Genomic DNA, 15,813 nt, shown 5'->3' on the forward strand with positions numbered 1-15,813 from the left:
TTCTTTGAAGAATTCCAAGCTTGGGTCTCCCTGTATCTATCTACTCTTGTCTCCTTCATCCCATTATTCACACAGCAGGCAGACAGACTTTTTCAAAATGCAATCTAGTCAAAACACCCTCTGCTTAAAACCTTGCAATGGCTTCCACTGCTTTAGAATACAGACCAAGGGGCGTCCTTTGGCCCAGCTAACCTCAGCAGTTTTGTCTCCTGTGCTCCTTTCCTCCCCTTGCTTAGCTCTACTGTCTGGCTTTTAGCTTCACCAAGGAACCATGTTTCTTTCTACCACAGGCCCTTTGCCCACATTGCTCCCTCATTTTGGCTCTTTTTTTTTTTTTTAAGATTTTATCTGTTTATTTGACACAGAGAGAGGGAGACAGCAAGAGAGGAACACAAGCAGGGGGAGTGGAAGAGGGAGAAAAGGGCTTCCTGCTGAGCAGGGAGCCTGACACAGGGCTCCATCCAAGGGCCCTGGGATCAAGACCTGAGCCCAAGGCAGGCACTTAACAACTGAGCCACCCAGGTGCCCCTGGGACTTTTTTTTTTTTAAGATTTTATTTATTTATTTGAGAGATAGAGCATGAACACCAGCTGGGGGTGGGGGCAGGGGCAAAGGGAGAGAGGGAGAAGCAGACTCCCTGCTCAGCACGGGGCCCTATAAGGCACGATCCCAGGACCCTGAGATAATGACCCCGAAGGCAGACGCTCAACCATCTGAGCCACCTAGGCCCTTTTTGGGATGTTTTTACATACCTCTCCAAAGTTAACCTCCAGAGTGATCAAGACACCCTAACACTTTCTTATCACTAGCAGCCTTTCCAACATTACATTTATCAGAGCTTATGTGAACACATCAAGCATGTGGCTGCCATCTCCTTTACCAGCTCCTCTAGCAGACGGTAGGCTGTCTTGTGTCACTTGCACATCTCCATCCAGTACTTTGCCCTGTGCCTAGCACATAGTACGAAATCAGTATTTGTTTTTTGTTTGTTTGTTTGTTTTTTGTGTTTTTTTTTAAGATTTTATTCATTTATTTGACAGACAAGAGATCACAAGCAGGCAGAAAGGCAGGCAGAGAGAGAGGAAGGGAAGCAGGCTCCCCACTGAGCAGGGAGCCCGACGCGGGGCTCAATCCCAGGACCCCGGGACCACGACCCGAGCCAAAGGCAGAGGTTTAACCCACGGAGCCACCCAAGCGCCACTGAAATCAGTATTTGAATGAAAAGTAATAAACGCAACAGTGATAAGGACAAAGCTGGACGAATCGTATTAGAAAGATCTGAATTCTTTATATCCATTATTTCCTCTTTTTTTGCTTCAGAGTCTAAAAAGATAAAAATTTTGATACTTATTTAGTCATGTGTCAACTACTTTTCTAGAAAGTAAAAGCTATTAAAACTGGGTAAATAGGGGCACCTGGGTGATTCAGTCAGTTAAGCGTCTACCTTCAGCTCCAGTCATGATCTCAAGGGCCTGGGATCCAGTCCAGCATCAGGCTCCCTGCTCAGCGGGGAGTCTGCTTCTTCCTCTCCCTCTGCACCCCCCTACATGCTTTCTCTCTCTCTCTCTCAAATAAATGCATTTTAAAAAAAAACTTAAAAAAAAACTGGATAAAAAGACTATATCTATATTCCCTTACAGTTTCTTCAACAAGATTGATATACAACTGGAGAAGCAGGGGAAATATTTATGGGTGGGCATGGATTCTAGTTAATTTCCTGGAGTTTTCGTCACTTACTCTAGATGTTATATTTGTTTTGAGGGTTCTAATGATGACAAAATCAGCTCTAGGCGGATAAAGTGGAAATTTAAAGAAGGGATAAAACTAGCATGAGGCTGGTTGTACAGTAAAATATGTTCACTAAGTATCTTTTTGGTAGGATGGGGAAACATGTGTTTTGTTTGCTTGTGCTCCTTAACCAGCCCTTGATCTTCACTTTTAAAGTGCAGGTCCCACTTAATCTGAGATAGCTGAGGGATTTTTTGGTTTCTTTTCTTTTTTTTTTTTTTTTCAAAGACTTCATTTACTTATTTAAGAGAGAGCGCGAGCTTAAGGGACGAGGAAGCAGGGTAAGAGGGAGAAGCTGGCTCCCTACAGAGCAGGGAGCCTGATGGGGGCTCCAGCCCAAGATTCTGGGGTCATGACCTGAACCAAAGGCAAAAGCTTAACGGACTGAGCCACCCACGCGCCCCTGATACTAGAGTTCTTAATTTTCTTGCCTACTTGCTTGGTTTGGGGTCAAGCACCTCAGCTTGGACAACCCCACAGAGAATCAATAACCGCCCGTTGGCCCCAACGGCTTCCCACCTCACCCCGCCCCCTCCCTAGGGAGGGGCCCGCGGCTGCGCAGACCTCACCCAGCCCCTTGTGACGTCACAAAGGAGCCCACCCAAGTGCCGTGCAGCGCCGGGACCCCATAGTCATGGTCCCTGCCCTTTAATTACCCGCTTCCCTTAGCCCACCTGGCTCAGTCTTCTTTTAGTCAGGGTGTGAGAATAAAGGCGCTAGGCTCAAACCCCCACGGGGCCGCCACTGCGCCCTTGGGGGCGTCGCCCGCCCTTTGGGGCCGGCGAGAGAGACGGAGCCGCGCTGAGCTAGCCCTAGGCTCCCCCGCCGCCCAGTGGGCCAGTCTGCTGGGGCGGCCTCGGGAGCGCGCGGGTACCGGACCCAGGAGCTGGCGAGGCACGCGCCCGTGGGGGAGGGGCGGGGAGCAGAACGTCGTCACCCGCCCCGCGCACTCCGGAACCATGAGCTCACACAGCTCCGCCGCCTCCAGAGTCAGTGGCAGCGGGAGGGGCTGCGAGGCGGAGCCCGCGCCTGGAGCCGGGGGCACAGCTTCCCGTATCCCGGACCCCGACTCCAACTTGGGCGCGGTCACATCCTCCGCCTCCGGGTCGAGCAGCGGTTCTGAGTGGCGGACCTTCTCCAGTCCTTTTTCCAGCTTCCTGTCGAACGCTTCCATACCGGACCCCGGATACGAGAAGAGCTCCGGCGCGCCAGCCCAACTCGGCTCCACTCCCGGCCCCAGGACCAACACAGACTCTAGGATTGGCCTGGGGGGCTTCGGCGCCCGCGGCCTGAACCACCAGATCCCCATGTCTGCCACCCGCCAGAGCACCGCCGATGGGGCCGCGCCAGCTTCCACCCCCGACGCAGGCCACCCCCGGGGACCGGTACAAAGACCTGCCTCGCCCTCAGTTCCCCCTCTAGCGTCGATATCTGAGTCCACCCCGCCCGCAGTGTTCGTCTATTCCCGAGAATCAGTACCAGGACGTCCTACATCCACGACCTCTACCCAAGAATCAGGGCAAGGGTTTGTCTTGCCCTTCTCGCCTGGCTTCCTCAGGTTACCAATTCCAGAACCTCTTACACCCAATAACACTCCCGAGGTGTCAGCACTCGGGCTTGCCCCGCCCTCAGTGATCGGCTCCTCTTGGAGTTCGGTGCAGGGGCCTCCCGTACCCAATAACTCCCCGCTAGTGTCACAGCAAGGATCCTATCAGTTCTCAGGACCCGGCTCTTCTCGACTGTCAGTAGACGCATCTGTTATGCTCTCGGAGTCTTCCCGAGTGTCGGTGCAAGGGTCGCCCCCCCCCTCAGTGCTCAGTACCCCGCGGAGTTCACTGCCGGGATCTGCCCCGCTCTTGGACTCCTCTCGAGTGTCGCTGCAAGGGTCCGCCCCGCCCTCCAAGCTCAGCTCCCTCCCGGCTCCGCAGCAAGGATCCGCCCAGCTCTCCGAGTCCACCCCGCCCTCAGTGCCCGGCTCCCCCCGGGATTCGGTACGAGGACCTCTTACGCCCAGGAACGCCTCCCGAGGGTCGGCACAAGGGTCCACCCAGCCCTCCGTGCCCGGCTCCCCCCGGGATTCGGTACGAGGACCTCTTACGCCCAGGAACACCTCCCGAGGGTCGGCACAAGGGTCCACCCAGCCCTCCGTGCCCGACTCCCCGCGGGGTTCAGTACAAGGACCCCTTACGCCCAGGAACACCTCCCGAGGGTCGGCACAAGGGTCCACCCAGCCCTCCGTGCCCGGCTCCCCCCGGGTTTCGGTACAAGGACCTCTTACACCCAGAAACAACCCCGGAGGGTCGGCACAAGGGTCCACCCAGCCCTCCGTGCCCGGCTCCCCCTGGGATTCGGTACGAGGACTTCTTACGCCCAGAAACGCCTCCCGAGGGTCGGCACAAGGGTCCACCCTGCCCTCAGTGCCAGGTGCCCCCCGAACATCCGCGGAAGGATCGGCTCCGCCCCCGGGCTCCCCTGACCGAGCAGTGCGAGGGGCTGCTCCGCCCTCAGTGCCGGGCTCTGCCCGAGTGTCGGTGGAAGAATCGGCTCCGCCCCCGGACTCCCCCAGAGAGTCGGTAGAAGGGCCCGCCCCGCCCTTGGCCCGCTCCACTCCTATACCTACGCCCCGGGAGAGTCTCAGCCAGAGCATGGAGAGTGAGGAGAAGTCGAGTATCGCGGGCCACATGTTCGACGTAGTCGTGATAGGAGGCGGCATCTCAGGTCAGTATGGACCGTAGTGGCAACCTGAGGGCCCCTGGCCGGCCCGGGGTGGGGGGCTTCCAGTAGCGCAGCAGCATATGGGGTGGCGGGGGGGTCTCTCTTGCTTGCTGGAGTGCAACAATGCAACAGTGCCCGGGCCCAGATCCTGCGAGGCGAGAGTGGGGGTTGGGCCAGATTTGCCGGTAGTGTGAACTGGGGGAGGCAGAACAATAATTTTACTGCTACTATTAAATACTAGCATTTAATTAGCACTCGCTGTGCAGTTATATTCGGTACTTGACTAGCATTTCCTCAATCCTCAGCAGTCCTGTGAGAGGGGTACTCGCCCCCATTTTACAAAACCAAGTAACTGAGGTCTGGAGACTTTCAATTACTTTCCAGCAGTTGAACCACTTAGCCAGAAAAGGGCTGAATGATTTTTTTTTTCCATTTAAGACCTTCACTTCTAATCCCTGAGGTGGCTGCTTTGCCTCACTTGTTTCACGTCCTTTGCCCTAAACAGAACATCAGTGTTGGGATTTTTGTAGTATTGAAGTAGTAAGAGTGTTATTCTGGTTCTGCCCTTCTCCAAGATCTTTTCCTTAGAAAATTTGGTAAGTGAAGAAGGAAGAATCGTTTAGTAAAACGTGTTCGTTGTTTTTTTGTTTTGTTTTAGAGGAGAGAGGGTGGGCTCTTAGTTTTAACCTACTCCGGCTGTTTTTTTAGAACTTGCAGGAAGGTGTAGGGCATGTGTTGCCCAAAGGGAATCCCTTTGTGAAGCAGAAGCCTGTAGCTGGTCATTCCCTGTTGTGTCCTTTCATAACAGCTCCCAGTGACCGAATCCTGTCCTGTGTGGAGCTGGTGAGCCTGGGTTCCCCTGATCCTGTCCTAGGTTTGCAGCTGACCAAGTGCATAAGGCTTGCCTGTATCTTCCTGGAAACCTCATCATGACTGATATATTCAGTTGTCACTTCGGCTGTCATAATTGCTAAAATTGGAAATTCAGGCATTGTGCTTCAGTTCAGCCCTAGCTAGAGTCCCACATGAATCTGCCCAGATTCCCACTAATTTCTGAAATATACCTGCAGGATCTGATTTAGAAAGAGCCAGAAAGAAGGTGGAAGGGAATTAAGTAGAATGGCCCACAGTAGCCATTTGTGTGCATCATCTGAGGAGGGGGAGACTCTGAGCATGCTTAATCAATTTTGAGTGGAGATAGCTTGACTTGGTCTCTTGAGGATCAACAGTCTGAATCTCCAGAGGAGAGGTTGGCCCAAGCTGTTGCTTTGACACTCTAGCCAGTGCCCGCAAAAACATGCATGTATGTTGGAACATCAGAGGCAAGCAGAGCATGGTGGAGAGTAAGAAAAAGAAGTACATTTCTCTTGTTTCCATTCATCCATTGAACAAACACTTGCCAAGTGCGTGCAGTGAAGAGAACTGGTGTTTCCCAAAAACCTAGTCCTCCCATGCATGCCTCCTAGAAGCAATGTGATTGTTGATCACTGGGAAATAAATGTTCTGATTGTGTGGTCTATGAAGTGATTAGTTCTTTCTCTTCCCCCATCTCCATTATCCACACTTCACAATTTGGGGTTCTTTCTGGAATTTTATCTTTGTTTTTCTTGTTTTATGCTCCCGTATTCCTTAAGGAGCGTTTTTGTCTTGTCTTCCCTCTGCGCAATTACCTGTTGTGTCTCCCTTTCCAAATCTTATTCCTAATAATTGGTCATGAGCCAAGGTGGATTTATCGTGGAGCCGGTGACCGTCCGCTTTATGGCCTTTAAACTGCAGGTGCCTTCTGCTCCTCATTCTGAATAAATAGCTTCAGACTGTGTCTTGTATTGGTAACCTTGAATTCTTTTTTCTTTGAGAGGGCACCCAAATCATGTAAGCTTCAGGCCCCTCAAAACCTGGATCTGTCTCTGATCATTATTCATTATTCATTTGTTTCATGTAGGGAAAAGCAGAGGGACTTTATTGCACAGTATTTCACACACCTATTCTAGCAACCAGCTTCCAGTCCCTTAGTGACAGTGGAAAACCAGGGAGCTTCCTCTAGTATCATCTCTCATCACTCAATTGGAGTGGCTTTAACACCAAAACTGACCAGAAACATTGGATTCTGGCTGTGGTGCTTTCCCAGGATGGTTCACAGCTAAAATTAAAAGTAGATGCAAGTCTGGCTCAGGCTGAACCCTGCACACAGACTGGATATTTCATAAGCAGGTGAGAAGCGTTATTGCTTAAGGGGTTCTTGAGAACCCCATCTCAGAAACACATCGTTTTTGCCTGTGCTTAGAAGAGTCCCGTGAGCGACTTAATCCCTGTATCAGTTTTAAATGCTTTGGGATAATTCTTAAAACTTCCATCACAACTTGAACACCTTAATATGCTACCCACACACTTATAATATATGGCCAATTCTCAGCATCTTCAGTGTCATTACTTTTATATAACAATGTAGCTCCCAGAAGAGTACAAATTCCAAATGACATTCCTCAAAATCAATCCATAGTAACAGAATTATCTTTCATTTTTGATAACTATCTTGGCTCTATAAAGAATGGCAGCATCTTTTTTCAATATCAGTTTTAAAGATTATTTATTTATTTGACAAAGAGCACAAGTTGGGGGGAGCAGAAGAAGGAGAAGAAGGGGTTGCGGCGCTCGATCCCAAGACCCTGGGATCGTGACCTGAGCTGAAGCCAGATGCTTAATTGACTGAGACACCCAGGCACCCAAGAGTGGAAGCATCTTAATATAGCTCTCTCATCATTAACAAAACAAAACAAAAACAAAAAGAAAAAACAAACAAACCTTAAAACAGGGATGCCTGGGTAGCCCAGTGGGTTAAGCATCCGACTCTTGGTGGCACAGGTCATGATCTTATGGGTGCTGAGATCAGGTTCTGTGTCTTTAAACTGCAGGTGCCTGCTTGAAGTTTCCTTCTGTGGGAAGTCTGCTTGAAGTTTCCTTCTGTCTTCCCCTCTTCCAATCATGCATGTGCATGCATGCTCTCTCCAAAATAAATAAATCTTCAAAAAAAATAAAACAGCACGTCTTATAGCCACAAGCCCCCTTTTATTGTCCACTCATCAATTACATAATTGTATATACTGTGTCAGTAGTGGAAAAGGGAGACCCCCCTGCTCATTTGTAAGTAATATAATGGCATATGGTATATGCTTTGGCCCTTATTTGTCATCCATCATCTATCATCAAGTCCTTCTTGAAACTCCTTTCATTCTGTGACACTTGGATCCTGAATTTTTTATTCCACACTGATTGCCCCTTTACTGTTCCTTTCATTGCGCCCATATTTTTGTGAACTTCCAGTTTTGAAATGGCTTGAGGTTCAGCTGTTGATCACTGTTGTGTTCTTATGCACTTTCCCCTTTCTTACTCATTCTAGGACTTGAGATTTCCCTTATCTATAGAAAGCTCTTAAGTCTCTAGTTTGGATCCATTTCTTTCTCTGAGATCCTATTATCTGCTCCTGGGTATTTCACCCTTTAATGTCCTGTTCTTGCTTCATATTCAGCATGTCCAAAAGCCTCCTTGACCTCCAACCCAGCTTTTCTTCCTCACTGTCTTGGCTCTGTTCTTGGCACCATAACCCTTTACACCCAGCCAACAGATCCTTCTAATTCCTTGTTTGGGCTTTTCCTCTTCTCCATTCCCAGTGACTCCACCATCCCCAGGATAGACTCTGGACCCCTTTGGCTCATCAGGTTATGAGCATCTTTCCAATGGCTACCCTTTACTTTGGGCTCTCCCTTCATGTCCATCCTGCAGTGTTCTCCCAGAGTTGATATTTTTTTTTTTTCAATTTGGGCATAGTTGACACATAATGTTACATTCGTTTCAGATATACAACATAGAGATTGGTTAAGTCTATATGTTATTCTAGGCTCACCAGAAGTGTAGTTACCATGTGTACCATTACACCGTAGTACGGTACTATTGATTATATTCCCTTTCATATATGCTGTACCTTTCATCCCCATGACTTACTCATTCCATAACCAGACTTGAATTTTTTTTAAGGTTTTATTTATTTATTTGACAGACACAGATTACAAGTAGGCAGAGAAGCAGGCAGAGAGAGAGGGAGAAGCAGGCTCCCTGCTGAGCAGAGAGCCCGATACGGGGCTTGATCCCAGGACCCTGGGATCATGACCTGAGCCGAAGGCAGCGGCTTAACCCACTGAGCCACCCAGGCGTCCCCAGACTTGAATTTTTAAACACTTCTTTCATCATCTTGCTCTTCTGCTCAAGACTTTCCTTCAGTGGTCTATTACCAGCCCCTCAAGCTTCCCTCCATACGCTCAGTTGTCAACCCCACTTAGTTAGACAGCTAACATCCCCCACTGTCCCCAACATGGAGGCACACTGTTGTCTTGTCAACGGTGCTACACCATGTTTATTTTGTCCCTTCACCGCTTCCTTGTTTTTGTCTTTCTTAACATGGGAGTGTTTCTCTCTGACCGTTTACATTTTATTCATTCTTCAACATCTGATTAATGACCCTTTAAAAAAAAAAGATTTTATTTATTCATTTGAGAGAGAGAGTAAGCTTACACACACAAGCTGGGATGGGGGGGTGGGGGGAGAAGGAAAACAGAGGGAGAAGCAGACTTCCTGCTGAGCAGGAAGCCCAACACAGGGCTCAATCCCAGGACCCTGAGACCATAACCTGAGCCAAAGGCAGACACCTAACCATCTGAGCCACCCAGGTGGCCCTAAAGACCCTTTCCTTAATCACTCTGGCTGCCCTTGATTTTTCCCTGTTAGTGTTTGTCATCTGTGTCTAACAACGCACACTTATTTTCTGTGTCTATTTCTTGATGTTATTTTAACTATAGCAATTCAGTCATTGACCGTTGATGCTAGTTCTTACGCAGGAGCTGACACAGATACAACAAATGACAGAAACCCAGTGGCATACGATTTTAAAATCTGCCCCGAACCTAGAATTACTGAATTGGCTGTCTGTAGGGGGAGAAAAAGAAAAGGGGGGAAAAAGCCCACCTCCAGGGGTCAATGTGTACTTCAGAGTCTTTGGGCCCAAGGGGTTTTTGCCAGGCAGTCCAGTCCATTCACCTAAGATTTCAATCGTCTCTGCGGCATGTCCTTGGTGATGATCTGGCTGTAGCTTTGAACACATCTAGGGAAGGGGAAAGCTCTGCTCCTCAGAGCAACTTATTATGAGCAGAGATGGCTCCGCTGCCTGGACTCATTGAAGCCCTTTGGGAGCCTCTACCTTATGTCAGGCAGTGGCTAGATCTCGGGGGAAAAGGTCTGATGATGAGTAAGTGCCCCATCCTCGTGCAAGAAGGAATCAAGTAAGAGAATAATCGACATTAGAACAGTGGAAGAAACATTATTGTCATGAGTATGAACAAGTGCTGGAACCTTGAAAGATAAGTTTTTAAGTGAAAACACTTAGTGGAAGAGTTTTTCCACAGTTTTGGAAATTTTGAAGTGTCACATGGAAAGAGATTATTTCCAACTAGTGTTTAAGTAGAGGACCTCCCCCATATTTTTATCCATGAGCCGAATTCTGCTTAAAGAATTGAACACACTAGCCACCCAGAAGTCGGGACTGTATAAAATCAGCGGGGATTGAATCCTTTTCATCCTCTGAGACAGAAAAGCTGTTTTGCAAGAAGGTTGACTAATCCTCTGAATTCCGACAACGGAGTCCACAACATACCGCAATTTCCCTTTTTGCTGAAATGCATCACCCTGAAGAATCCTTTTTGCTGAGAGCATTTTTGGCATTTTAACTCAGAACTTGGCAACAGACGGTTGTGGTTTGGTAGTGATTACAAAAAACATTTACAAATGCTGCTTTTTTGCGGCACCATAGTTATTCAGATACTCTGAGGTTCAGTGCAGATGGGGCACTAATATTCTGCCTTTTAGGACACGTCTTTGCCTCTGTTTAGTGTTTTTTTCTTAAATTAGCATCCTTTCACTTTAGGAACTTTTTTGATGTTGAACAAAGAATGCTAGAATATTTGGGTTCTGATTTTTTTGAAATCTTCATGGTTGAATGAGATGTGGGGTTTAGCTAACATTTAATGGGCCGTTTCCACATGTAGCCAATACTAATTGGCTTGACCCGACACACAATCCTCAGCTAATGTGAAAAATGCATTTAACAATAGATCTAAGTACAGTGTAATTAGCGTAATTACGTCACAGAGACCCATGATTGAGAATTTGAAAGGTGGGAGTTTGTTATTGGAGACTATGGGTCATACAGTCTTTGTGCAGGTGTGACATACACATATTAATCTATATATAACCAATCTTGCCAGTTTTTGGATTCAAGTGTACCCAGAAAGACTGAGGTTCTGTTGTAGTTTTTTTTTTTTAAGATTTTATTTATTTATTTGACAGAGATCACAAACAGGCAGAGAGGCAGACAGAGAGAGAGGGGGAAGCAGGCTCCTCGCCGAGCAGAGAGCCCGATGTTCGGCTACATCCCAGGACTCCAAGATCACAACCTGAGCTGAAGGCAGAGGCTTTAACGCACTGAGCCACCTGGACGCCCCCTGTTGTAGTTAAAAAAAAATTTTTTTTAAGATTTTTATTTATTTACACAAGCAGGAGGAAGGGCAGAGGGAGAAGCAGACTTCCCGCTGAGCAAGGATCCCAATGCAGGGCTTGATCCCAGGACCCTGGGACCCTGACCTGAGCCGAAGGCAGAGGCTTAACTGACTGAGTCACCCAGGCAGCCCCTGTTGTCATTTTATATCACATACAAGGGTTTTGCAAGAGCACAGACATCCAGGCAGCACTTGTTTGAAGACTGCTTGCGTGTATGAGATTGGGTAGATTTCATAATGACAGCTCCTTCTCATGTTAGGTTTGAGTAATCAGAATTCCACAAAATGAGCCAAAAGAAGTTTAGTTACATTTTTTACTATTGTAAGCTTTGAGACTAGTTGATGGTTAGAACTATTCTTTGCCTTTATGGTGAAAAATATTTTATAGTTTTGCCAGGAATTTGTATTTTCTTCTGGATGATCTGTTCCTTATTATGTTGGCATTATGAATTAGGGCAGCTTAAAATCTTTTTTTTTCCACATTTTAAAACAATTTATTAAGTCATCTCTATACCCAGTGTGGAGCTCAAACTCACGGTCCCGAGATCAAGAGTTGCACACTCTACTGACTATGCCAGCTAGGTGCCCCCAGGGCAGTGTAAAATCTTTAAGCTGTGGATTTTGTCATCTATACAATTAGAGGTTGGATTAAGTTGGACTATGTTATATGTAATGTATCTTCCAGCATCTCTTTTAGTAATTAGTAGTCGTCCTACTGTCTGTCTCTTCAGCTTTCTCTTTTGAATAACCTCCTCTACACATTCTTCCCTCCATGTTGTATTCTGGAAACAGTTTCCATGATCTCTCACACTGACATCCTACACTAACTTAATTAAATCCGAGTCTGGAGCTCTCTTACAAACAAGCTCATTCACACCTTCTCCATGACTTCTCTGAGCCTTAGTTTCAAAACCCTTTTGTAGTTGTTGCTAAGCCAAAGTAAACAAACCCCCACTTTATAGCAATAATTAATCAATTGATTCGGTAAAAGTGTCAATAAGAACGTAAACATCAGATGATAAGCTTTGAGAGTTGGATTTATCACATATTAACCATGTTCAAAGGTCACAGAATTACAGCCTGTAAGCCCTTACAGGGACCAACACAGAGGCTCCACGGGATCAAGTAAATTACCAAATGCCAAAAAATTCTTGACTTTGGACCCCTAAAACGTTGACCATCAGGGCAGTGCTGCTTCTTTACGCTGCCTCGCTGGGCTTGCCCCGTAGGCCCGTCCCTAGAACTGCAGTAAACTTTATTTTTGCTTTACTTTGACGCTTGATGCTCTAAAACACAGTGATAACTATTGTTGCACAGTAATTTATGTTTTAGAATATGTTACATGGCCTGTTACTGCTGCACGAACATTTTTACTTAAAAATATGGGACACCCTATTAAGGTCAAATGACTTTCATATGAAGAATTTATTTCCTTTTTGAAAGGTCCATACCTGGTGTGTTTAGGATCATGTAGAGCAGTTGTTTGACTAGTTTCCATCAGTGGTTCTTAACCTTTTGGATCCTGTCTCCCTTTGAATATCTGATGAAAGCTATTGAAACTTTCCACCATGGGGCGCCTGGGTGGCTTGGTAGGTTGAGCCTCTGCCTTCACCTCCGGTCATGGTCTCAGGGTCCTGGGATCGAGCCCCGAATCGGGCTCTCTGCTCAGTGAGGAGCTTGCTTCCCCCCGACCTCTCTCTGTCTGCCTCTGCCTGCTTGTGATCTCTGTCTGTCAAATAAATAAAATCTTTAAAAAAAGAAACTTTACACCAAAAAATATGAGTTTTTACTCATAGACTTTTTCCTCCTGCCCCAGGCCAACATCAGTTGTTATGGAAACGTCTTCAGCATCACTGTCCCTGTAGTGTAACTATTTGGGGCTGAGACTGAGAGTTCGCAGAAGTAGTGGAAAAATGAGAATTCAAAGGATTGACTAAGTCATTAGACAGTTACAAGTAATGACTTTGTAAATAGACAATGATTAAAAACAGTCAAGACATCTAGGCTGAAAAATAAGGCATATGTGTCTCCTATATTAAGTCCATGATAAGCAGTGAACCAGACATGTTTTGGAAAAATTGAATGTGGGGAGACAACACAGGTGAAGAAAATGGAAGGCTATGGTGGTTGATGTGATTTTTTTTTTTTGGAAAATAGTTTTCCAAGATTGGTATTTACAGATTTTAGGTATTGAAATTAAGCCACTAATATTAAATATATATTTGTTATTTAACATGCAGTTTTTTTTAAAGATTTTATTTATTTATTTGACAGAGATCACAAGTAGGTGGAGAGACAGGCAGAGAGGGGAGGGAACAGCCTCCCCACTGAGCAGAGAGCCTGATGCGGGGCTCAATCCCAGGACTCTGGGATCATGACCTGAGCCGAAGACAGAGGCTTTAACCCACTGAGCCACCCAGACATCCCTTTAACATGCATTCATGATAGCCTATGCTCCTTTGTCATTGGGAGCATTTGAAAAAATTCAGTAGAGGAGTGAAATTCTCCAGTTTATCTGAGAGTCCACTTGTCTCTCCACTGACCAGGTGATGCCCAGGAACTTTCTGTGCCATTCCAACTAGAAATCTGAAATGCTGTTGGCGTCTGAGGTTGGTTCAGGAGGTCAGTGGTGGGACAGACAAGGGAAGCAGGAAATGACAGACAAGGGTAGGATTTCTTAGAGGAAGTAAGACTTGACAGAAGTGTTGTGGGTTTTGAGTGAATTCTGAAATGCAACAAAAACAACTTTTTCTTTTTTTTTTTCTTGTCTTCTTTTTTCTTATCGGTAAGTCATTTACTTTGTTTTTAAAATTAGAAATTTTTTTTTAATTGAGGTATAGTTGACACATCAAGATGACGTTTAAGGTGACCGTTTCCAGGTTAAATGGGTTTTCTTTGAGCCGTGGCTTAAATTCCAGAATTTTTCTTTTTCTTTCTTTTTTTTTTTTAAGATTTTATTTATTTATTTGACAGAGAGAGAACACAAGTAGGCAGAGAGGCAGGCAGAGAGAGAGGGGGAAGCAGGCTCCCCGCCAAGTGGAGAGCCCGACGCGGGGCCCGATCCCAGGACCCTGAGATCATGAGCTGAGCCGAAGGCAGAGGCTTTAACCCAAGAAGACACGCAGGCGCCCCAAATTCCAGAATGTTTCTTGCACGCCTGTCCGTGTTTGCTCATTCATTCACTCATTCATCCATTCATTTGATAAATAATCTGTTGATCGTGTGCTCACTGTACACCGGGAGCAAAATTTCTGTTTTCCTGCTTTGGGAACATTGCTTCTAAACCTTTGGTAAGAGGTGATGTTTGACTATACTTTTTATTGTCCTCAGAGTGTAGAGTCCAAGAGTCCAAACGTGCAGTTATATAAGAATTCTGTTGGCCAGAGATCACGTTGCTGAATAATAGAAAGTTAACTTTAAAAGCTTAATATGTGATACACAATCTACACATTCCTAGGTGGTGATGAATGTGAATGTTGAAGAAAAATGTCACTTCTCTAAGAATTAAGAGGAAGAACTAGGAGAGCCAGCAGAGCATAAGCAGTAGCTGCCCTCAAGTTTTGCTTCAGAACTCTTAGCTTGTGCTCTAGGTATCATTCACCTGGGTCCCTGTCCAGGGGAGTTTATAACTATCAATATTTGGATACTCTTATAAGAGATGAAAACAGCTTTCCCAAAGTGTGTTTCGAGGAGTAGTGTTTTTAAAAAGGCAGAAGTTTGGAGCACCTGGATGGCTCAGTGGTTTAAAGCCTCTGCCTTCAGCTCAGGTCATGATCTCAGGGTCCTGGGATCAAGCCCCGAATCGGGCTCTCTGCTCAGTGGGGAGCCTGCTTCCTCCTCTCTCTCTGCCTGCCTCTCTGCCTACTTGTGAGCTCTGTCTGTCAAATTCATAAATAAAAATCTTCAAAAAAAAAGAAATCAATTTTAAAAAAAAATAAATAAAAAGGCAGAAGGTGGAGAAATACTGAGTTGAATGGGTCTCTTCACTGCAGGACTTATTAGGGCCCTTTATTATGCCACCATGTGCCACACATTTCCCAGAGGGAGAAATGAGGTATGTTGCAACATCCATGAACATTGATACTTCTCCCCTGAACATCTTGAGGACTAGTGTTCCCATAAAATATTTTTGAAACTATCACTTTAAACCACAGTGCATCTTAGTGTGCAGAATCTAGGGACAGCAGTGTGGAGGGCCCTTGGTGTATTTTTAAAAAATGTATTTATTTAAGGGAGAAGAGAACATGAGTGGGATGAGGGGGCAGATGGAGAGGGAGAAGCAGATTCCCCACTGAGCAGGGAGCCTGATGCGGGGCTCGATCTCAGGACCCCAAGATCGTGACCTGAGCCGAAGGCAGACACTTCACCAACTGAGTCACCCAGGCGCACCCACCCCCCACCCCTTGGTGTATTTTTAAAGTTTGAGTAAAAGAATGGGGTGGATCATGAATTAAGGGGTAATTGCATTCCCAAACTCGGATGAAATCCATTTGTCTAAAGTAAAGATGAATGCTGAACAATAATCAAATAAATTAGGACTGTCTAGACAACCAGTCTGTCGAATTCCGGGCAAATTGAAGTTAATTGTTAGTTTTCATCTATTTATCATTTGAGACAGCACTGTCTTTTTAGCTTATCAAAGGGATTAGAAGATTTGGCATTTTGAAAAGCAGAGGATTATTTCTCTGAAAGGAAGGACACATTGCAG

General features: G+C 46.2%; 1 protein-coding gene and 1 long non-coding RNA gene across 2 annotated transcripts in view; one reads left to right on the forward strand and one right to left on the reverse strand.

Annotated features, from left to right (window-relative positions):
• LOC116582422 overlaps positions 1 to 2,542 on the reverse strand; it is a 125,173-nt gene extending 122,631 nt beyond the window's left edge. Inside the window, exon 1 of the long non-coding RNA XR_004282425.1 lies at positions 2,463 to 2,542. This is a non-coding gene — a long non-coding RNA (uncharacterized LOC116582422). The remainder of the gene's footprint in view (positions 1 to 2,462) is intronic.
• Positions 2,444 to 15,813, forward strand: part of LOC116582421 — a 66,318-nt gene continuing 52,948 nt past the window's right edge. The window contains exon 1 of the mRNA XM_032329772.1: positions 2,444 to 4,506. Within this exon, the coding sequence (XP_032185663.1) occupies positions 2,748 to 4,506 (1,759 nt within the window). The 5' untranslated portion in view covers positions 2,444 to 2,747. The remainder of the gene's footprint in view (positions 4,507 to 15,813) is intronic.

Source organism: Mustela erminea, chromosome X, assembly GCF_009829155.1.
Source record: "Mustela erminea isolate mMusErm1 chromosome X, mMusErm1.Pri, whole genome shotgun sequence".
Lineage (NCBI taxonomy): Eukaryota > Metazoa > Chordata > Mammalia > Carnivora > Mustelidae > Mustela > Mustela erminea.